At 40.6% G+C, this 23,991-nt stretch overlaps 2 protein-coding genes across 2 annotated transcripts in view; both read left to right on the top strand.

Moving 5' to 3' along the window:
* The window catches only part of LOC117547394 (leucine zipper putative tumor suppressor 2 homolog), a 54,021-nt gene that overhangs the window by 2,272 nt on the left and 27,758 nt on the right, over window positions 1–23,991 (top strand). The gene's annotated exons all lie outside the window — the stretch shown is intronic.
* Window positions 5,528–6,539, top strand: LOC117547397. The gene is made up of 2 exons (XM_034218121.1): window positions 5,528–5,775; window positions 5,890–6,539. Exons 1-2 carry the CDS (start codon window positions 5,755–5,757, stop codon window positions 6,508–6,510), a joined length of 642 nt encoding a protein of 213 aa, XP_034074012.1. The 5' UTR covers window positions 5,528–5,754; the 3' UTR covers window positions 6,511–6,539.

Below are 23,991 nucleotides of genomic sequence, written 5' to 3' on the forward strand. Positions count from 1 at the left end.
AACACAGACTGAATGACTTTTTTGTCGCATGCTTAAATTCGCAGATAGCTTTGCTGTGCTTGCTTTGCTCGTAAAATGCATTAGCTCCATCAAACCATTAAAAAAATGTTAAACATTGGTTTAGCTTAATGGTTTAATTTTTAAACATTAGCTAGCTTTGTTTAAGTCGCCAATCTAAATTCAAATATTGATTTAAAAAAAAAGCATGTCTTGCGATTTCATTCATTCATTAGTTCCATACCGGTCTAAGAACAAGTAGGCCAATCAGTATTGCTTTTATATATTAAAAGTAAAATACTCTTTCCTCGAAAAGACATGAGTTTTAAAACTGGGAATTTTACCAATGTATAATTCTGGTTTACTACAGATTGGTTCTTCTTTGCTAGTTTTGGGACTGTTTTGAACAACTCTGTCGTCCATAAAGAAGTCTGACGGGGAAGGAAAGACGAGCAGCCAGAAAATCAGACGGGTTTAAACAAACTCTCAGGTAACATAAAGTATATGGAAGAGAAAACAAAGGGAAGTAAAGAACTTCTGACCAAGACTATCTGTTGTAAACGTCCATCACAGTTTAGAGACCAACTTCCTGCTTCAACTTCATCTACTGGATTTACCTTAGTCATGCTTACACACAGTGTTCCTGTGCTGTGAGAGAATATCACACATTTCAGGTGTGCTCATTTTAGCTTGTTTTTCCTCACCCAAAGTTCACCCCTTTTCTTTGGAACACACCTTGTTTGACTTTGTTGAATCTTCAAAAAAGGTTATGAAGGTGTGAGTATTTATTAGTCTAAAATGTTTCATAATAGATTATGTGTTTTCTGTAAGTGACATCTCTCAGTCGTGCTGCTGTTGTGAATTTTTGCCCATGAGACGTTTAACTGGAGGTCCCTCCATTCTCTGTGTTATACAGCTCTGCAAACCGTCTCGTTGAAAAACAAATAGTGAGGGAGAAACTCTAGAAGCCAAGACAACAATGGGAACTCAGTGGGAGGTGTTTTGTTGTCAGAAGCAACATGAAGGCCTTGTTGTGTTTTAAGATTTCCTGAGAGCCTGTCAAGTCAAATGAAATGTTGATTTAGGGTTTTGTGGGTTTTCTTTGTTTATGTAGTGTCCCATTGTGCTAAATTGAGTCCCCTGCTGCTAGTTGCTTGCTGTAATTAGTGATGTGGCAGTTTCCCACATCGCAGCGTTTCAAACAGACAGAAAATAATGACACTGTTTTTTTCCCTTAAACAATAAGCTGTGTGTAGTGCAAATTAAACTACAGGCTTCTATACTAAGGTTTGTTTAATCTGTATACATCATGAGTTTAACTTTTGTTTTGTTCTGTTGAAGGAAGAGTGCTGTGTGGATTTGTATCAGTTAGCTTTGTTGGCAGTCTGCTGTAATATCCTGCAACACATTGTAAGAAACACTGACAATATGCTCAATCCACGACTCATGCTGTATGTTGACTAAACACAATGAGTGCAGAGTTGGCCTCAACCGTCACTCCTTCCTTCCTCTTTCTCCTTATGGATAGATTTTCATGTAGCTTCTAATCTTTCTATGAACTTGTGGTATAGCAGATGGAGTTTACTGAGATTCTGATCTGATCTGATTAAGTTGTCAGTCACACAATTTTTGTAAATACTCTTTGACCTTGGACTGCATGGGAACAAGTCTCTGTAAATAACATGCGAGCAACATTTTTTTCTTATCTTTCTAACACAAACCGTTGATTAAAATGCACAAACAATATGATTCAAACTGTTTCTTTAATCATAAATGTATATTTGAACTATACTCTTTGTTCTCAACCACACATTTTAACCAGAAACCCTTTCATGCATGAATTATGAAAACCTCAGTCAGGATTTTTTTACCAAGTGTTTTTATTGCTCTTGGGGCATGAAAAACAAGATTTTAACTTTAGTTTCTTTTTATCTAGTTTTTTCAAATTTAGAAAAAAAATGTTTTTGTATGTCCACCCAGGTGGACAGTATGCGTTAAAGTTTGAACTGAAGACATGTACATTTGGAAAAAATTATAAATAAAGATGTGCAAACTTAAAATTCCATTATAATAACATAAGTATATTGATTTAAGGCCCAAAAAGATCTTGCAAATTAAGTATTTTCAACAGCAACAGTAACAGTATGAATTGTAGTTGAAATATGGCCAGTGATGCATCAGGTGATTAATCATAATTTCCTGCAAACATAAAATCAATGCTTTGACAATTTATTAGTGGTGCACGATAATTATCGGCCCGATATTAGGAATTATGAAGTCATCCCGATAAACCCGATAACAGTATTAATAGCCCCGATAATATACAATATATTTTTTGGGTAAAAAAAAAAGAAAAAAATACTGCGGTGTGGGTGGATTGGGATGAGGGGCGCTTGTTTTTCACTTGGCTCCTCCCGTTTTGCCAGTACTGTGGTATTAGTGGTTTAGGAAGAGGGGAGTTTTTCACAAATCCAGCGCTCCCTAACTCATGCCTGGCTGTGACGTAAATGGTGTGCGGCCGTGAAGCCAGGACAGTAAACAAACGTGTCGCCGGTAGTATGGAACTATTTCAAAGTTTCAGAGTTAGATAGTTCGCTTGCTATTTGTATTAACAAATGCAATGCAGAAGTTCCACGAGGAGGGAAAAAGGCAACGAGCTATAATACTTCCAACCTGATTAGTCACCTGAAACATCGCCATCGCTACGATGGTGTGTTAAAAGCGTACGAAGACGCCTGTGCTGCTAAACTAGCGGCGAATCCAAAGCCAGCTGCAAAGGCACCGGGGCTTTTACCTATCGACCAGGCTTTTGAAAAAGGCAAGAAGTTTGCCAGAGACGTCCCCAAGGCTAAAACGATCTCTAACTTCATCATAGAAATGATGGCGCTTGACGAGAGTCAAAACTGTTCTTGGCTTTGTTTTGTTTTGTTCATAGTAGTAATGCTCATGTCATTTGCTCACCACTAGTCTTTTTTTTACCACCAGGTGTACTACAGGTACATTTAATATATATTATATTATTATCAGGTATCGATCTTGAGAAGCAGGAAGTTATCGGTATCGGTTTCAAAAAACCAATATCGTGCATCCCTACAATTTTTATGAATTATATGATTCCTTAGTTGTTACTTGATGTCACCAACATTGTTATACCTGCCGGGGGCGCTTTCCATAAAAGGATTGGCAAGATATCGACGAGTGATTCGGGGTGTTTCTCAATCTCGAGTATGCTTGCTTGGTAGCACATGTCTTCCGAGCTTCTTGCTTCAGAAGCGAGGCAAGAATACTTCCTGGCATTCGGAAAACTTGAAATAGTGGCTCTGGAGCAGCTTTACTCGCGATTGAGAAACACCCTCGGACCATCTGGCTTTCTGTCGTCCATCTTGGTTTAGAGAAATGTATCATGCACTTACACTGACTTTCCACTGAGTGGCAGTGTATGGGATGATGCAATAGGGTCCTATGTAGTGGCTGAAAACAAGAAAACCCCTTTTTGAAAAGCTGTCCACTGTAGTAGCCTCTATGCGTGAAAGGGTTAAGAATAATATGAATGATTAGCCGCTATATTGTAAATTGTGTGCATTTTTTTTCATTCACATATGAATTGATGGTATTTGTGTTACTTGGCTGTAATACAACTCTTCAGACCATAAAAGCAAAACATTTGAAGGTACCCTGCAGGGTTTTCTTCAGGAAAAGCATAGCCTGATGTTTACATTCAGTGTTTCTCAGCAAAACGTGCTGTGTTTATCCCTAAAGCCTAACAAATGTACTAAATGCATGTTACCTTATAAATCATTTATAAAGTCGTTCTTAAATCTGCATATTTAAGAACTAGCATGGTTTACATCCCTGTTTATGTTGTTCAGCAGCTTTCTCTTGTATTTGCAGAGGGATGTCACACATGCCCTGTATTTATTTACACTTAGTTTTCCGCCTCCTGCATGTCAGCACATTATTTGTTCTAATCTGTGTGGTAGGAAAGCACAAGATTTAAACAAAACAGCGACCCACTCATCAACAATATTACGGCCCGTCCACACAGCGGCGTGCGTTGTCACTTGCCGGCGGGCGTGTCTGAAACTCGACCAACAACCAATCACATGAATCTCCCGCCCCTGACACACAAGCAGCGGTTTGATTGGCTAGAACTTGTACTGGCATATGATTCGATTGGCTGACGCTTCTGAAAAAGTTGAACATTGCTCAACTTTTGCAGCGAGCCACGCCAGTTGTTTAAACGCAATCATTCATCAACGCAGGAATCATGGAGGACACCGACCATGTCAAACAATTCAATGAACCTGCACGCCGCAGATATCGTGAAAAAATCACAGCACACATCGGATACGATCCGTATCAGCTGAAAAAGAGCGACTTTTCTCGTGATTTATCAGATTTGCCCGCTGTCGAGGCGATGGATATCACCAGCTACCTCGTCCTTCATACCTCCTACTGCACGGCTAGCCAAATGAAAGCGTATAAAAGCCTGGAAGCTTTCAACTACTTCGTGTGTGGATGGGTGAATGACCTCGGCACCAAAAAGGCATTAAACAAATGTCGCCTTGTTTTTGCCCGGGTGAGTGTTAACTACCTATACCTTCTTACCTCTAAGTAGCATTATTAGGAGACATATAGCTAGCTAACTTTAGCTACATGGACTCATGTAAGGCAGTGTTACGGCTGTCGCCTTGCCTTCAGCATTAACTGGCCTGTGAGTGTTCTGTGTGTGTGTATATATGTGTGTTATGATTACATGTAGGTACTATGGTTACCGCCTCGGAGACGTTGTTTCGTTCCTCTTGATGACGCTACTTAAGCTGCAACGTTGTTGACATTCGGGGCGCTGGATCTGTGCTAGGACGCCATGCTACCATACCTCAGAATGTTTGTGTGTTATTGGTGCTTATGTGTGTGTCCTTACGATATTGTTAACAGAGGTTAACTCGGGTGCTTATGATGTGTGTTTCCTTACGATATTGTTAACAGAGGTTAACTCGGGTGCTTATGGTGTGTGTGTACTTAGGATATTGATGTGAGTGTATGTGTTTAGCTTAGGATATATTTTGTTTTGGTGACGGCGTTGTACTTGTGCGAAACGTCTCACCAGTTCTGTCTTAAGTGTCCTGATTCGTGACTGTGATATTCTGTGGCCTTCGTGTACTGTTGTGTATAGCCAGCTCAGAGCCTTTGAACAGCATGCACGTTGTTTATATCACTCTATGTTGAGGTTAATATTAAAAACAACCTCTTTACCAAGACCATCTGGTTATGTGTTGCTTCCCTTTTACCCCGAAACGAGCTGGGGACGTAACATAACTATACTAGCTAGCTATGGCTTGATGTTGTTAAATGTATGTTACTAACTAGCAAGTTGTTAACTGGAGCTTCAATTTTGTAGGTCAACCATTCCCAGAGGTCTGGAGAAACACCATTTTAAAAACGTGGATTGTAGCTAAAGAAGATGGAGAGGTTGTTACAGCACACTGTAACTGTATGGCTGGGTAAGTCATAAAATACATATCCCAACCCAAAGCATATTTGACACAACACTTAAGCTCAGACAAAATAATGCCTGCTATAATATTCATGTTATACCATTACTAGCTTTTACGATCAATCTAGTTATTCTAGTATGTCTCTGTCTATACAGTTTGTCAGAATCCTGCTCACATGTTGGAGCAGTTCTGTTTGCAATCGAAGCAGGTGTGAAGATGAGAGACTGCATCCTGCACCACTGAGAAGTGCAAGTGGCTAATGCCATCACATGTCAAAAAGGTATTCAGACCCCAGTGGTCAGTCAGCTGTTCATGCCGTCCTTGCCCGTCTCATTGTTACACTGCACCTACATGTATGTTCACATACATGTTGGTCTGTCTCTCACATGTGCAGATTCCTGCTGCTCCAGTTGCGATGATAGACTTTTCATCCGCAAAATTCAAAAAGCAAAAACTGGATGATGCCATTGCTGGAAGGACAGGTGAGAAGCACACATTTCAGCGTCCCACAGTCCAGGGTTCAAAATTGGAGCGAGGATCAGAGAGGTATATGCAGTTTTTCAAGACTTTGAGCAGAAATTCCCCAAGAAGTGCTGCACTGATGTCCAGGGAACCATATTACAAAGAATTTGTCCCTAAATCTGTGAGCAAACTACCTAAACCACTACCTCAGTATAGGACACCAGAGATGCTACAGCTCTCCCCAACAGAGTTGCAGAATGCATGCCAGGACTTCAGACAGGAAGAGCTGACACAGCCACAGGTCCAGGCAGTAGAGGAGGAGACCAGAAACCAGAGCTTATCACCAATATGGTTTAGCCAAAGAGCAGGAAGGATCACAGCCTCAAGACTGAAGCAGGTTCTACAGACTAGTCTTGCACAGCCATCAAAGTCCTTGATCAAGTCCATATGCTACCCAGAGGCACACAAGTTCTCTACAGCTGCAACAAGGTATTTATTAGGGATTAGGGAGCCAATCAGAATGGAGTATTCACCCAGACCATGGTATAATTAAGCAATAGCTCACGACAGGCCGTGGTATTTGTTCATTATATCACAGCTAAGGGGCGTGGTTCGGCCCGACGTGAAGCGTCTGGACCGCTGCGTAAAAAGGAGGGTTTCTGCCCCGTTACTTCTCCGCTGCTTCCTTGTTCCAGTTTGAAAAGCAAACTGCAGGCAGTTTGCTTTTCAACGCAACTGTATACAGTTTTTCTCAGACGCGGAGGGATACCGACTTGTTGTGAAAAGTAACTTGCAATTCTACCTGTGGTATACGCTGATTATATCACGGCTAAGAACCAATCAGATTGCTTGATTTGACTTGTCCGTTTTATAATGTACAATGTTCTATTTCTGTTCCTTGTTGTATACATTACAGGTATGGATGCAAATACGAGGCAACTGCCCGAAAGCAGTATGAAGGAGTACAAAGTCTGCACCACCAGGGTTTCAGCTGTAAAGACAGCGGGCTTTGGCTGAACCCTCAATGGCCATACATGGGAGCGTCGCCAGACGGATGTGTCACGTGCACCTGCCATGGAACTGGTATCTGTGAGATAAAGGTAAGTTATTTGTTCAGTATTGTGCTACAGTAAAGCGGGTAAGTATAGGATTGTGACGTGATCCTGAGTCTGGGGATCCTCTCCCAATACATTTTGAGCTGCAGACACTTATTTACAGTACAATATATTGCTTTTCTTTTCATTGAACTTTTAGTGCCCACACAGTAAACAAGAGGAGGCCAATCTTCGCCTGTGTGCTGGAGAACAGGGCTTCTGTCTCGTCAACGATGGGGGCACTGTGAAGCTGGACAGGAGACATGCCTACTACCATCAAATACAGGCTCAGCTCCACGTCGTTGACTACTGCGACTTTGTTGTCTGGACTAAAAATGACCTCTTTGTAGAGAGAATTGTGCGTGATGTGGACCTGTGGGACAACATCATTCCCAGAGTTGAGAGTTTCTTCAGACTATGTGTTCTCCCTGAAGTGTTGGGACAGCAACTTACAAGGGGAAAGGTAAAAGTAATAAAGTAATAAAAAATAAAAAATTTTCCACAAGAACATGATAGTGCATAACTATCAGGTGACTAAAAGCCTCCTCTCCCTGTCTGCTGTTCCATTTTTCAGTTTCAGTTGCAAGATGATCAGGAGGGAGAGAAGGCGTGATTACCAGCACCTGTGGTCTGTCCTGGTCCCGGAAGTTGTGGTTCTCTCCTTGTTGCATTATTATTTGCACAGTGGCAGCTCTTTAACCTGCATTACAGCACCTTCATATTCACTGACCACACTCACTAGAGGAAGTAGGGCTGTGTGATATATTGCTATTGTAAAAAAGATGTTTACTGAAAAGATTAAATGATACTAAGAAGACTGAATAATACATGGTTTCTTATTTACATTTACAATAACCCTCAATGGCCATACATGGGAGCGTCACCAGACCAATTGTCATCTCTAGAATATTGTTGAATGAATTAAGCCTGAATGTAGATGAAAGTTGTATATTGAGTAGGGCTACACAATTTACAACACACAAAAAGATGTTTACTGAAAAGATTAAATGATACTGAATAATACATGGTTTCTTATTTACAAGACTACAGCTCCATGACTTTACTCCAATGGGACGACAGACACTGACAGATTAGACAAGGCACAGCAAATAACCCCAATCTTGTCAATTAATGCTAGTGCCTCACCTGGTTTTGTTAGCATGTGCTCTCATGTTTTTTCGGAGTGTAGTTATAATTTTAATAAATAAATAAAAACACTTCGTTTAGTTTCGGAAATTCTTTGTTGTGTGTTGCTGCCGGCCAGTCTCTCCCCCATTCTCATTGAGTATTTTACAAAGAGTGAAACAGCGCCCCTCTAGATGTTATGGTGAAACAGTAGATTGCACTCACTTTTGCGAGAGGAGGCCAGCCGAAATTGGCTTCCCTTGGTGAAACAAATGGAGAGATTGACCAATCAGATGAGGCTCACGTGATGCCCCTGCCAACCTGTGATTAGTCAGGGCCAGGCCAAGGGAAGCAAGAGGCGGGCGGCTTCCCTTGCCTCACAATCCAATCAAATCGCATCAATTTAGTGTTGCAGTGACGCGTCCTAAAACCCGCGGGTTTTAGGACGCGTCACTGCAACAAGTAAGCTGCGCTCGGGTTCCCTCGACATGGGATTTCTCCATAGGATTTAGGAAAATAGCTCGAAATAAGGTCAGTGGAAAACGAACCTGTTAGATAAATGCACGTTTTGTTCAGTCGGATAATATCCACATGTCTACCCTACTTTTATAATTTTTGAATCATAAATCGAATCGATAGAAGATAGATAGCGTCACTGCACCACTCTCACCGCCGTTAGAAAGTAGCAAGCAACTGAAGCAAGTGCAATTATGGAGGGTGAAGATTTGGAGTATTTACTCAAAAAATAATTGTACTAAACTTCCGCTACAGCAGCAACAACAAATGCAATCTGATGACAGGCCGATGCCCAAACTGGAGCTGTGTACAGAGAGGGAAAAAAGGAGCGAATCGGACGTAAAACGTTAAAGGTCTCCTGATTTAGTTTGTGAATGAATGCTTATTAGAGTTTGGGCTGGAGAGTGCGTGCGGACATGTCGGTTAGATAACAGGCGTGTGTAAGTCCTGCATCGTAATGATACAAATGTGTGTAAAATGATACCGGGTGCTGTAATCACTCATCTGGTTACGTTATTATATTGACCACCACACCCCCGACCCAAAAGAAAGGACGTATTATTGGCTTCCCCTAATTTTTTTCCCACGCCACGCTATTGTATGGGCACAGCCCTGCTTTGCAGAATCTGATATTTTCTTCTGACTAATCCTCCGACTCTTTCGACATGAATACGCACATTAGCTATTTTTCTTGTCTCTTCCACCTCGTATGCTGACAGCTGACTTTTCCCCCTGGTGAATGCAGGCATCTTTAGTGAAGCACAGTAAAATCCCACACTATCGCCAATATCGAACCCACGGTCTGCTAGGACAATATCTCCAGGTAACAGGTTTTTTAGGAGCCCACTCTGTATTGTGATCTGTTTATCACTAACTCTTCCTCCCCAGGCACAAGATATGCAAGTGACATAGCCTTGGGGAGCAACACCAATCAGAAATGTAACAGTATGGTGATGCTTGTAGTTGGACCATGCTTGTGCTCTAGCTAGTAAATTAGAGGGCCTCTCAATAAAAACAGTCAACAATCACAGCAACTCTACATCCAAATGCCTGTCTGAATCCCATTGGCATTGTAGCTTGAAGTACATGTCGCTCTGGCCACTCAATTATAAATTCTGTACTCTCGTGAAGTATGTCAATTAACTTATGCCACATTCTAGAAGCAGTGGAGAGAGAGATGTTGAACCTGAAAGCCAAATCTTTCAGAGGGAGATTTAGTCTCAGCCTCAGCGAAACTAAAATGAACTGTTCAAATTTGGAGAGCACAGACATAGGGCCACAGGTGATGTAGGGCTCGCACAGTTGAAAAACCTGAAGTAAAACTAAGAAGTTGGGGAGCCCGGTCTAAAACTTTGTCTTCTCTTCGTTGTTCTCAAAGGACTCCTGGTTGAATTTTGTGTCCAGTGCCTTTGTCCGAAGATCTCCCAGCTCTGTTGTGTTCTGTCTCAGAACATCCTCCATCCTCTCGATGTCCTCCATCGTTAAATCAGTCTGGCATCCTGCATCTGCATACAATATAGCAGTAGCAAGCATAATTAGTTATTTAAAATAGTCAAATATGAATGTGAATTGTTGTGAAGTTATCTTTTTGACAACCTTTTTACAGACATGCAAGTTCTCTGTTCCAATTATTGCAGATTCTCAAGTTAGTACTCTATTTTCTAAACCTAATTCAAAGTTTGCATTGATTTTTTGACAATCACATTTGTAATATTTAATAATAATGCTGGTGGTTAATTTACCTTGTTGGTCATTTAATATCCCACTGGTGTCCTCTGGTTGTGGGCTGTCAGACGGGGGCTGCGTCGGTTCTGGGCTCTCGGTTGTCTGCAGGAGATCCAACAAAGCCTCTGCACATTCTGATTGTCTTTGTTGGTCTTCCTTGAGCTCCATCCTCTGCTCTCGTCGAAGAGATGCCTCTGATCTGGGCTTACTTGTTGTGTGGTAACAGAGGCTAACAGTGGGAGCTCAGTCTACCGACTCAACGTCACCCAAAGCGCTAGGGCACCCTAAAAAGTCCCAACAAAGTCCATATTAGACTACAGGTAACTTAAACATGATCAGTATTACTAGGTAAATAAGCATTTCACCACAACCCAATAATACATAAACAAAGCCACAAAAACCAAGTTAGCTAATACCTCTGATGAAGTGGTCGCTGCAGACACGTGCATTAGACGACTCTGCTCCTCCCGACCGCAGATGTAGGTTTGAAAGCCATTTTTTCCGGCGTTCTTCGGTTAGCTTCTTAAATTGCTCAGCTTTATGGACGACAACCTTCGGCACTCGGTAAAACCTCTTATTTTTCTCTCTGCCGGATCGATTGAAACAACCATAAACTACACAACACACCGGCATTTTCACAATGGTAACAGCAGCTAGATCCTCTGTAGAAAATTACTTCCTGACCTCCAATGGAATTTCGCGCAAAAGGAACGCAGCAGTGTGACGTCAAGTGAAACCAAGCTATTGTACTGTAAGCCTTGCTTTCAATCTCTGTACATGATGCAGTATAATGAACACAAAGAGCCTAGACATGTGTTCTCCTATTACAATACTATAGGGAAACTAGCCGGCCCGACACAATCTTGGTTCTATCGGGGCCAACAACCGGGCTGAATATGCTAAACTAGTGGGAGAATCGCTGGCAAGGGGGCTACAACTACAACAAGATGAACATATTTGACAGTGATTTAATTGTAATACACGTTTCAAAATTATACCGGTTAGTAAAAACCATGAATTAATGCTTTGACAAGTCTGCAGACAGACGGCAGGCGAAAAACCTTTTAAAATGCGTGTGTCTAAATGGAGATCGGCTAAGCTAACGCAGTATATGCTCCGACCGTCCACACTCACAACAACGGCCTATACAGACATAAATAAAGCAGCGACTGTATTCTCCATGACACAGACAGTCTGTGGTTTCTACTTGTTTAACTTTTGTCTAGTTTCTGAACAGATATGAGGAGCTTGAGTGCTAACAGCTAACGGCTGATGTTGTTTTTCTGAAGATGACGTCACGGCTCCGCCTTCACTGCATTACTATATACTACCCCAGTTCCTAAACTGTAATGGCAGCGCAGCATTAAAGTGAACCGGGCTTAACAAGGCCTAACAAAACCGTACTAATGACGCGTTTCCACTGCAGCGGGTAGCTCGCTTTAAGCGTGCCGAGCCGTGCGGGGCCCGTTTTTGGTTGCGCTTCCACTTGGCCTAGTTTTGGCCTGGGGCTACTTTTTCACCTTTTTTCTGGCCCGACTAAATCGGGGTTTTAGGGCCAGGAACAACCAGGCTGAGTCGGGCTGAGTATGCTAAACTAGAGAGAGAATCGCTGGCAAGGGGGCTACAACTACAACAAGATGAACATATTTGACCGTGATTTAATTGTAATACACGTTTCAAAATTATGCCGAAGTAACAACATACTGATACCGGTTACTAAAAACCATGAATTAATGCTTTGACAAGTCTGCAGACAGACGGCAGGCGAAAAACCCTTTTTAAAATGCGTGTTTTCTAAATGGAGCTTGGCTAAGCTAACGTTATATATGCTCCGACCGTCCACACTCACAACTACGGCCTATACAGACATAAATAAACCAGCGACTGTATTCGCCATGACACAGGCAGTCTGTGGTTTGTACTCGTTTAACTTTTGTCTAGTTTCTGAACAGATATGAAGAGCTCTGAGTGCTAAGAGCTAACGGCTGTGTTGTTTTTCTGGGGCTCTCATTGAAGATGACGTCACGGCTCCGCCTACACTGCGTTACTATAGTAACTACCCTAGTTCCTAAACTTTAATGGAAGCGCAGCATTAAAGTGAGCCGGGCCTAATAAGGCCTAACCAAACCGAGCGAGGCCGAGCGAGGCCTGCAGTGGAAACGCCACATTAGTCGAGCAAGGCCTGCGGTGGAAATGCGCCATTCGAGAGCCCAAACCTATTCTAGGGCCAAATGCCCTACCTTGAAATGTTAAGGAAAGTGAATCATAGTGTATTCACACCTGCAGTCGGATCCTTGGCCGTGTTACACCATCCTAAGTTTGATCAAAATCGGGCAAATAAATCAAGCCAAAATAAATATTGAATATTTTCTGTTTTCTTTTAGTCTAAAACAAACCATTTTTGTTTTATGTTGTTTGTTAAAAAAACGTTTCTAAAGATGTCAGGATCTTTAGCTATTTAAAAATGTATTAATCAATTCTTTGAGAAAGTAGTCTGTAGATCGATGGAAAATGAGCCCTAAATATCTTGACATTTTAATTTGAACATTGATCTGCAAATCCTTCCCATTCTTCACCATCCTCAAGGACAGACGGTTCGTCTCTTGATCACTTTGGTATTCTTAGTCAGAGTTGTGTGCACAGCTGGACTGCACAGCTGCCTGAGGGCACCGGGAGGCAGGGGCCGAGCTTTAGAGACCCCTGATCCCTGAGCCTGGAACGGGTCAGGACTCATTTTGTCTTTCCTCTCGGTCTAATGAGTGTCTGTCCTGACTCGAGCAAGTGACGTCTCTTGTACTGAATACTTGAAGAATACAGCAGATGAACACACTCACAACCACACAACCACACCGTAGCTCCCCCTCTGGTCAAACCTTGTGGGATTTTGGCCCAATTTTCAGGTACAAAGCCGGCTATTAATCAGTCGATGTCTTTTACCTACAAATTGCCATATCTTGTCACCTCCTTTCCTGGAGCTCTGATTAATGACCCCATTTCAATGCAAATGGACCATGGTACCTCAACCAACCACCATCCAAACTTCAAAACTTTAAACTTCCTTAATAACAGTCCACAGACTGGTTCTTCCAAAAGTTACTCTCTATTATTATCCACCCAAGTCCAGAACTTACCCTACATTTTTTCCTGTACACAAACGTATTTGTTTCACCATCTCTATAAAGAAACAATGTTCTGTACAGTTTTATAATAATGCTTGTGGGCTTGTATACCTTTTACCTTTTTGAAATGGTGCAAACAATGCTGTTTTTGTTCTTTAAAACACATGTTATCATCCCTTGCATACTGAGGACTGTGAAATATTATATTCCGCACTCCACTATTATACCCATATAATTTCTATTAAATGTTTGGCCTTTTTTTTACCTCATGATTGACTCCTGTCGCTGCATCTTTTCCTGCAGCGCCTTTAAGGATGGGTCCCAAGGAACTGCTGCTGCAGTACAGATAAGATTTACAGTTTTGTCAACAGCCCAGATAAGATGCCAGAGCTCGACTTTACTGTAAAGCCCCGTCATCTCTCATTGACTGGCGGAAAGTGTCCTTGGATAGGGGAAACCCTTCTTATCCAGGATAACCTGAGAGTGGACTATGAAGTCCTTCCATTACTCTTATTACATCACTTTTGGTAGTTCTGTTCTGAGTAGCTTGGCAGTGGCATGGCTCTACGATGGCTCTGTCCACCTCTTTGGCTGTGATTGAAACATTTCAAAAACTAAGAGATAGATTTACATAGAGACTGACTTTCTTGATCACTTTTTCCTCTTGTGTTACCACCATGAGTTCAACATTTGAGTAACATGTCCTAATAGCTATTTGTTACAAACATTCATATCCCAATTAAGATGGCTTTAAATAATGTTTAAACATTACGCCGTACATAATGGCAGCCCACTGCTCCTCCTAACACTAGGATGGGTCAAATGCAGAGAAACCGTTTCGTTACATAGTACCTGTACTACGTAATGACAATAAGTTGAATCTTCTTCTTCTAATGTTAGTGATACACTGACTTTCCCTCAAAGCCATAATCAGGCCCAAATGAGTATTTTTCCAATTTTTTTTGGGTGAACATAATACCTATAAAGTGTGCTATAATTGTCACTTTGAACATGTTAGCCTTACTATTTAGTAGTGCTGAAACTACCTTTTTTTAACAATGTTGATTATTTTCTGGTTTAATCAATTAATAGTTTGGTTTATACAATATCACAAAATAGTGACAAATATCCATCAGTGTCCCAAGGTCTAATGGATGCCTTTTTAGAATTGTCTTGTTTTGTCACTAATATAACAAACAGACAGACAGGAAATCTCCATATTTGTAATGCTGAAAATATTTTCTATCATTTTCTTTGCATGAAAAATTATTTAAACGCCAATGATTATCAAAACAGTTTGCAATTGTGTTGGTATCAAACGAGCAATTAATAATCTACTGATCAATTACTCAACCAAAAGTTGCAGCTTTACAGTTTAGCTGAAAGCACAGCCCTCAGAGTGATGAAATGTGTCTCTAATTGATGAAAGGAGAAGCTAGAGTCATATGGTCGGATTACACACACTCAGACGTCACGGTTAGTCAAAGAACGGGGGCACAATATGTTCAGCTATAATCCCAAAAGTAAGTTGAATATTTTTAACTGGATCTAGACATAGTGGGCTGCATCATCTGTTGTCACTTGTTGATGATTATGCAAGTTAAAAAGAGCATGAAAAACAACATGCCGTGTTCCCATGAGCAGCTTTGATTGGCAGAAGTAGTTAGTGTGATGATGACATTCACAGCTGCTGCAGGGAGGCCTGTGTGTGATGACGTACATGCCTGCAGCCCTCCTGACTCCTGGTTTGCTCTCACACTCTTTTTCTGCTCTTTCAACACCTCCAACATTTTCATTTGCTCCTCAGCTGTGTCAACTGCCGGTATCCTGCTGCTCTCCATCTCACACCTTCTCACTGTGGTTCAGCCCTCAGTCCTTCTCACAGACTGTGGCCAGGAACAGCTCAGCACTTTGACATGAAGTTGTGCATCAGCTTAAAACTTATCAGTTATGATAATGTTTCCAAGTGAATTCCCAAGAGTTCCCAAGAATTCCCAAGAGACATTGCTAAAAATAAGTCAGATTGTGTAAGAAGCATGAGCTGCTTGTTGGACGTTCATAATGGTTTGAAACCAATCCAATGTTTGTAAGAGGAAACAAAAGCTAACAGTAAAATAAATACACAATATATATGTAACCATTGTTACAGAATGGATTCACCTCAGTTCACTGAAAGATTCAAAAATACATAAAATACTTACATTATTGGATACATTTGTTGCTAATGGGCATCTGGTGAGCTATTTACCTTTTTTTTTAAAAACAGTGCTTTTAGGTCTAGTTTTGTACTGCAGTATGTAGCAGCCCTTACCAGCAACTTGCTGAGTAAGACTTTGCTTCAAACGTCAAAGCAACAGTGTCTCCACTTTTGTCCTCAATTCCTCCTTTCTTTAATCAACAGGGTCATGCTCTGTAACCTTATTTTTTCCAGTTTAGATTTATCAAACAAGAAACATTGCCTTTTAATTTCAATTTAACTCATGACACAAAGTATTATTTAATCCTGTGTCTTTTTTAGTTTCTGAAGATTAAAGCTGCGATTCCAAGATGTCCTGAAAATAATATAAACTACCCTGTTTCACAATGTGAACATTTTGTTTTATTTTATCCATCCTTCTTGCAGTTAGGGTTACATTATGTAAGTGGGACGGCCCCTTCCTGAGGCTGCTTGTTTTGGGTATTTTTAAGTACATTTCTCGGTGCTCTGTGTGATTTCTGGCCTGATTTTCATAATCTCCTGCTGTGAGTCCACAAGACGGATGGCACACACTCTCCATTAAACACAGACCCTGATAACAACATACGAGAGACACGCAGTGAGTCATGAAGAGAAGGTTTTTAAGTGGAGAGGCCGACCATGTTGTGGGAGGCAGGCTGCCTGAGAGGTGAAGAAGTGTCGGGGAAGAACGAGGGTGCAGATCAGAAGCTGCGTGGGTGGTGGGATGCACTGTGGGGCAGTAGCTGCGTCACGGCGTTGCATAAGGGATTACACAGCGCTGTCAGTCCTGCCTGCGCAACCAGAGGGCGAGAGATGTTGAGTATTCAAACAATGCACAGTTCATCCATCCACGCTAAACAGAACAGTCAGAGCCGCCTGTTGGCTTTTTCTGCTTTCATTATGTGTCCTTTTATTTTTACCTACTGACAGACAAGCCATTATATAACCTTCTTTTGCAGGCTTCATTGAATTCATTAATCACAAAGTAAATTATAAACAAATGAAAAGGACAAACACATAATCCAGTTGAGATCATGTTTAGCTTCACACAATGTAGGGTAAAACTCTAGTATCTTTTCTGAGCATTTTCTACAGTCACCTAGGGTAAACTAGTATCTTTTTGGACAATCTGAGTATTTTCATTAAGATGTAATGCAATTGTGCAACATCGTAGATTAGACTTACTTTCTGTCTGAACACACCAGTGGTTTGCAATATTGTCTATCATATATTTACCTCAACAAACTACTTGGAACATCGAGTTAAACCTGTCAGCTTTCTAAAAGCTAAACAGTCAAAGTAACTTGAATAAGAATTGTTAAAAGACTAAATATGTTCACATTAAAACATTTTTTTTAAACATCAATGTTGTTTAGATTGTTGTGGATTTTTCTAACTGTAGGTTTCTGAAATGTTGCAGGATGTTTAAGGTTTGGCCCAGATGATCCTAAATATACGGTGGCCCTGAAGTGCAAGACACCACAGCATTTCAGAAAACACTACAGCATTTCAGAAAACACCACAGCATTTCAGAAAACACTACAGCATTTCACAAAACACAACAGCATTTCAGAAAACACTACAGCATTTCAGAAAACACAACAGCATTTCAGAAAACGCCGCAGCATTTCAGAAAATGCCGCAGCATTTCAGAAAATGCCGCAGCATTTCAGAAAATGCCGCAGCATTTCAGAAAACGCCGTAGCATTTCACAAAACACCGCAGCATTTCACAAAACACCGCAGCATTTCACATTGGACGGAAAGGGTATTCCTTTAGGGAGAACACTTCTTGTTTGTGATTGGACAGAGCCAGCCAGAGAAGCAACAAGTCCTCCAACTCATACGACCAAATGGGTCGATTGTTTAAGCCCTTATTACGACCAAATATGTCGTTTGTTCAAGCGCTTAATACGACCTATAATTACGTTTTAAAGTTGTCGGCCTCTAGTGCTCCCGTTGAATGCAAACGTTACAGATGGTCGTTTATTCACAAATAACCCTCTCTGTAAAATCCTAAATTGTTGGATAGTTTGGCCATTAAAACGCTTTATGATTAGATTTCTAGCGAGAAGTATATATTGTACTTTTAGAATCCACGTCCAGTCGTTATGTAGGATCTATAGTTTGATAGATATTACGAAGATGATTTGAGGTTTCGTCAGGAGAACGTGTATATGCGGCAAGCTTCCATGTAAAGTTACGGGTTGAAAACAGTATTTCCGGTCTCGACGTTTTCATAATAAAACCAATGATCAAATGATTTAACAGTGATATCTGCAGTACTCATCCACTAAAAAACATCAGTTTATCCTAGTTAATTATACGACATTAATTGGTTTAAATTTTGTACAATGCTTTTGTGTTTTTCCCATAGGGTTTTCTCTTTCGATTCTGAGAGACACATTTCTTTTTTCAGAGGTTTTGATAGGCTAAAATCACGCCGCAATGCACGTCGGGATATGGTGTTTATGTGATATGAAATCGGAAAACATTTAAAAAAAAAAAAATAATACTTTATTCCGAGTGTTCTTGCTTTTCTCTTTGAAAGTCATCACATAACGGCATTGTAATACACGGTTCGGCTGCATTAAATATTACATATCTGCCGTAGATATGTATTTATAGAGCCCTGATCAGAAGACCTTTTGACAAACTGGAAGAGATGCCGCCAAAACTGAATACGTGACGTGGACCATAAAATATCAACAATTAAACAACATCTTTCATTTATTTTCACACAATACGTCTCCTTGCAGTATCAACACTAATTCGGCTGACTTTTATATTTGATCCAATAAGTAGATAGTCTGTATTTACACCATAACGGTGCACAGCTGATAGAAAGGGACTTTTTTGTAGTTTTTAAAGATATTACTGATTTTCTGAACTACCTTTCCAACTCCTCATGCAGTTGACTGTTACAGGTCTATACAAGTTTATGGTACAATGCATAAGCTTCACATTGAGAGACTGAAACTGTATTTTCCTTTACCGTTCTGTTTTTTAATTTCACAATAAAGTGAATAGTCATATTATGTTTGATATTATTATGTTTTATTAACTAGACCACTTGTTTTTAAACCGTACCTCCTAGTGGTTAAAGCACGTTATTGAATTTAGTTATTGAATAAGTTTAATTTTTATGAAAACATTTAAATATTAAGAGTAGCCTACATACAAAATAGGGGTCAATGATAGAAATATAGAATAGAAAATATCAAGAAGATACTGTAGTGATCTCTACAATAAAACAGTTTAGTGCAGGACGTCCAAAGATATTAACAGGTGGATGTGCAAAACAGACAAACTGATAAGGCTGAATTTTACTCAGGTGTAACGAAAGTCTGATTTAAGGGTTGTTTATATTTCACATCATTAATCAGAATCTGCAATGTAACAAAAATAAATGTAGTAGAGTAAAAATACCAGGTTGACCTCTGAATTGTAGTGGAGTAGAACAAAGTAGTACATGCTGCTGTAACAAAAACATTTCCCAAATTGGGATCAATAAAGTATCTTATCTTAAGATGATCGATGGCTACTGCCATATTTGCTAAATGTGCATCTGAACCTTGACAAGTGCATGTTTCAGGCTTATCAATTAACAACAGGAGGGGTCACAGACATAAGACCAGCTGTTAAATAAAGCTCTTCTGACCTTAGCTGTCATGTGGGTATATTAATGCTGCCCATTATGGGCACAAGCAATTTTCACCCATGTATTAATTATATGTTTTAAATTTGATAACACCAATGTGTTTTGTATCCCCTAAACCTCCAGGGATGTATACAGTTTAATACTGGCAACTTCTAATTGTGGGAAATACGAAAACGTCTTATAAAACTACAATTCCCAGTAGAGACGTGCCATAGAACATATTGCGAAACACACAATAGCCAGCATGTGTAATTATGTGGGGGAGGGCTGGGCTGGACCCGTCCAAGTCCAGTTTTGGATAGTCTGGCGTGGTTCCATTCCATTTCAAAGAGCTGTTTGACATTCGGCGTAACCTTGTCGCACTGCCACTCCAACATCCAATCACAGAGCTTGAGGGCTAATCACGGGGTTTGTAAAGCAAGGCGGATGTTGTAGTCCCAAACGATAGCTGGGGATTCTGGGTAGTGTAGTGTCTTCGGAAACTCTGTAGTGTCTAAACTCCGAAAAAACTATTTGTTTCTCCGAATCGAAGGTTAAAAACACAAAAGCATTGTACACAATTTAAACCAATCAATATTGTGTAATTAACAAGGATAAACTGATGTTTGGATGAGTAATGGAGATCATTTGACAGTGTGGGGAATACTTCCGGTTTTATTATGAAAACTTCGAGACCGGAAATACTGTTTTCAACCATGCTAACTTTACATGGAAGCTGCCCCATATACAGTACACGTTCTCCTGGCGAGACCTCAAATTATCTTCGTATATCTATCAAACTGTAGATCCTACACATCCACTGGACGTAGATTATAAAAGTACAATATACACTTCTCGCTAGAAATCTAATAAAAAAGCATTTTAATGGCCAAACTATTCCACAATTTAGGATTTTCCAGATGGTAATTTGTGAATAAACGACCCTCCGGAGCGTTTGCAATCGACAGGAGCATGTTGTTTCTTACACGACCACTAGAGGTGCTACACTTTAAAACGTGACTCTGGGTCGTATTTAGCTGCTGAACAATCGACCTATATGGTCGTTTTTTGTAGGAGGACAGGCTGAGAGAAGCATTGCTATGATTGGTTGTTTTTGCTGCCAGTCAAGAAATGACGCTTCGTGATTGGTCAGCACCCGACAGCGCAACATGTCCCGAAACATCAGCCGTTAGCTGTGAGCACACACTCAGAGCTCACAGCTTCTCATATCTGTTCAGAAACTGGACACAAGTTAAACATGTACAAACCACAGACTGTCTATGTCATGGCGAATACAGTCGCTGCTTTATTTATGTCTGTATGACGTTGTTGTGAGTGTGGATGGAGCAGCTACAGGTTAGTTTAGCCTGATCGATCCGATTATATTCAGAAAACACGCATTTTAAAAGCTTTTCGCCTGCCGTCTTGTCTGCAGACTTGTCAAAGCATTAATTTATGGTTTTTACTAACCGGTATCAGTATGTAGTTACTTCGGCATAATTTTGAAACGTGTATTACAATTAAATCACGGTAAAAAGATGTTCATGTTGTTGTAGCTGGTATCCCCCATGGCAGTGGTTCCCAACCTGGGGGGCGATGATTTGAGGCCAAATATCATATTTAGACTTTTTCTTTTTTTTTTTTTTTTTTTACTTTTTTTTTTTTTACATATAATTGTAAGGCAATACATGATTGTCACTAAAAGCCTTGTCTCTACATTACAATAAAATATAAAAAATAATTGACTAATTAATTTTAGTGAACTTCCAACAGGGGTCATTTGGGGGGGCTCTTGGGAAAAAAGGTTGGGAAAAAGTTGGGAACCACTGCCCCATAGGATTTAGATGGAGATACGCCCTACCCCCTCTCCAGCACGTCTTGTTTGAATGACACAGCTGACAGCCGCGGTGAAACTCGAGCGATTAGAGCAATGCGAAAAAACCATGAATTAATGCTTTATTAATTAATAATTAATTAATTAAAGGGGCTTATCTCCATGTAAATACTATGGTAGACTACCCAATATCGCTGTAATCGCTCGAGATTCACCACGGCTGTGAATTAATTAATGCTTTGACAAGTCTGCAGACAAGACAGCTGGCGAAAATCTTTTAATAATGCATGTTTTCTGAATGGAATCGGATCGATCAGGCTAAACTAACCTGTAGCTGCTCCGTCCACACTCACAACAACGTCATACAGACATAAATAAAGCAGCGACTGTATTCACCATGATACAGACAGTCTGTGGTTTGTACATGTTTAACTTGTGTCCAGTTCCTGAACAGACCAATCACAACAGTGCTTCTCTGGCTGGCTCTGTCCAATCACAAACAAGAAGTGTTCTCCCTAAAGGAATACCCTTTCCGTCCAATGTGAAATGCTGTGGTGTTTTGTGAAATGCTGTGGCGTTTTGTGAAATGCTGTAGCGTTTTGTGAAATGCTGTGGCGTTTGGTGAAATGTTGCGGCGTTTTGTGAAATGCTGTGGCGTTTTGTGAAATGTTGTGGCGTTTTGTGAAATGCTGTGGCGTTTTGTGAAATGCTGTGGCGTTTTCTGAAATGCTGTGGTGTTTTGTGAAATGCTGTGGTGTTTTGTGAAATGCTGTGGCGTTTTCTGAAATGCTGTAGCGTTTTGTGAAATGCTGTGGCGTTTTGTGAAATGCTGTGGCGTTTTGTGAAATGCTGTGGCGTTTTGTGAAATGCTGTGGTGTTTTCTGAAATGCTGTGGTGTTTTCTGAAATGCTGTGGCGTTTTCTGAAATGCTGTGGCGTTTTCTGAAATGCTGTGGCGTTTTCTGAAATGCTGTGGCGTTTTCTGAAATGCTGTGGCGTTTTCTGAAATGCTGTAGCGTTTTGTGAAATGCTGTGGTGTCTTGCACTTCAGGGCCACCGTATAAAGAGGACTCTTGACAAAATACAGACTTTTTCGGCTGTTCAAGATGGAATGTGATTCTTTCCATGTGGGCCATCTTTTGCTATCCAAACAAAGCAGACTTTCCACCCTGTGCCTATTATATTCTTTAAAATAAACAGCTGTATTGACTTCAGGGGCCTATACTACAAAGCTGGTTCAACCTAACCTGGATATGTTTGAGTTAGCCGGTTGGCCTAATCCAACACATACACGCTGTCGCTAAACTGTACTACGACGCGGGTTATCAAGTGGATCGCTCAAGCCAGCCGTTTCCTATCTAGTTAGGTGCGCGTTCACATGAAAGGGGTGGTATTTGGAGCATTCGACCAATCACAAACATGGAGAAGCATACTTGACAGCGCAGCGTCATACTTCCTGAATGAAAAGTGAACTTTAATACTAGTCAAATATGAAGAAGTTAAACTTTAAACATCCATGACTTAAACACTTTATCCAGGATAAAAGCCACATAGCTGCACCTGCAAGGTGAATACAGCTGGCAAAAGAAAAAGTGTTTGAATGCATACATTAACAGGTTTATGATATCATTGCCCCATCTAAAACACGATCTGACTTTAATTACATTTGTCTCGAGTGTTTCGTCAACTTAATGTGTTGCTTAAAATAATACTTCTGCATACAGTATGTGACACTGAGTGTTGCACGGCCAGATACGGCTCAGCTGACTCAGATAAGGAAATATATGATACATTATGATGTGATATGTGATATGAATGATAATGGGACACATCGACGTCTGCACTCAGTATACTTATGTTGTGGCAGATATTTAAGTAAGCTTTCTTAACGCTAATGTTATAATAGTCAGATTGCTCTGAAGATGGAGGTGATATTCTATTCATTTTCACGTTCACACAGTCTGTGATTTTTGCCGGCCGTCTTTCCTGCAATGGCAGTTTTTCTGTATTTCCTTTCTCCTGTAATATGACTTGATCGCTTTAAACTCCGCACACTGAGCTCTGATTGGTCAGCAGGCGGTGCTTTCACTGAGTTGATCTCTTAGCCTGCAACCTAACCAGGGGGTTATACTACGAATCTAGTTCAACCTATCCTGGATATGTTTTGAGTTATCTGATTGACTTGATCCAAAACAAAGCCGCTCTCGCTAAACTGTCCTACAACGCTGGCTATCAACTCGTTCGCTCAAGCCAGCCGTGTTCTATCTAGTTAGGTGCGCGTTCACATAAAAGGGGTGGTATCTGGAGCATTCGACCAATCACAAACATGGAGAAGCGTACTGACAGCGCAGCGTCATACTTCCTGAATGAAAAGTCAACTATAATATTAGACGTATGAAGAAGTTAAACTTTAAACATCCATGACTTAAACACTTTTTCCAGGATAAAAGCCACATAGCTGCAGCTGCAAGGTGAATACAGCTGGTAAAAGAAAAAGTGTTTGAATGCGTACATTAACAGGTTTATGATATCACTGCCCCATCTAAAACACGATCTGACTTTAATTACATTTGTCTCGAGTGTTTCGTCAACTTGATGTGTTGCTTAAAATAATACTTATGCATACAGTATGTGACACTGAGTGTTGCACGGCCAGATACGGCTCAGCTGACTCAGATAAGGAAATATATTATACATTATGATGTGATATATTATGATGTGATATGAATGATAATGGGACACATTGACGTCTGCACTCACAGTGC

Source organism: Gymnodraco acuticeps, unplaced genomic scaffold (genome assembly GCF_902827175.1).
Source record: "Gymnodraco acuticeps unplaced genomic scaffold, fGymAcu1.1, whole genome shotgun sequence".
NCBI lineage: Eukaryota > Metazoa > Chordata > Actinopteri > Perciformes > Bathydraconidae > Gymnodraco > Gymnodraco acuticeps.

Coding starts and splice junctions, on each gene's coding strand:
- LOC117547397 (XM_034218121.1), top strand. CDS start 5,755: ATGCCATCACATGTCAAAAAG. Junction 5,776..5,889: donor TGCCATCACATGTCAAAAAG/GTATTCAGACCC, acceptor TCACATGTGCAG/ATTCCTGCTGCTCCAGTTGC.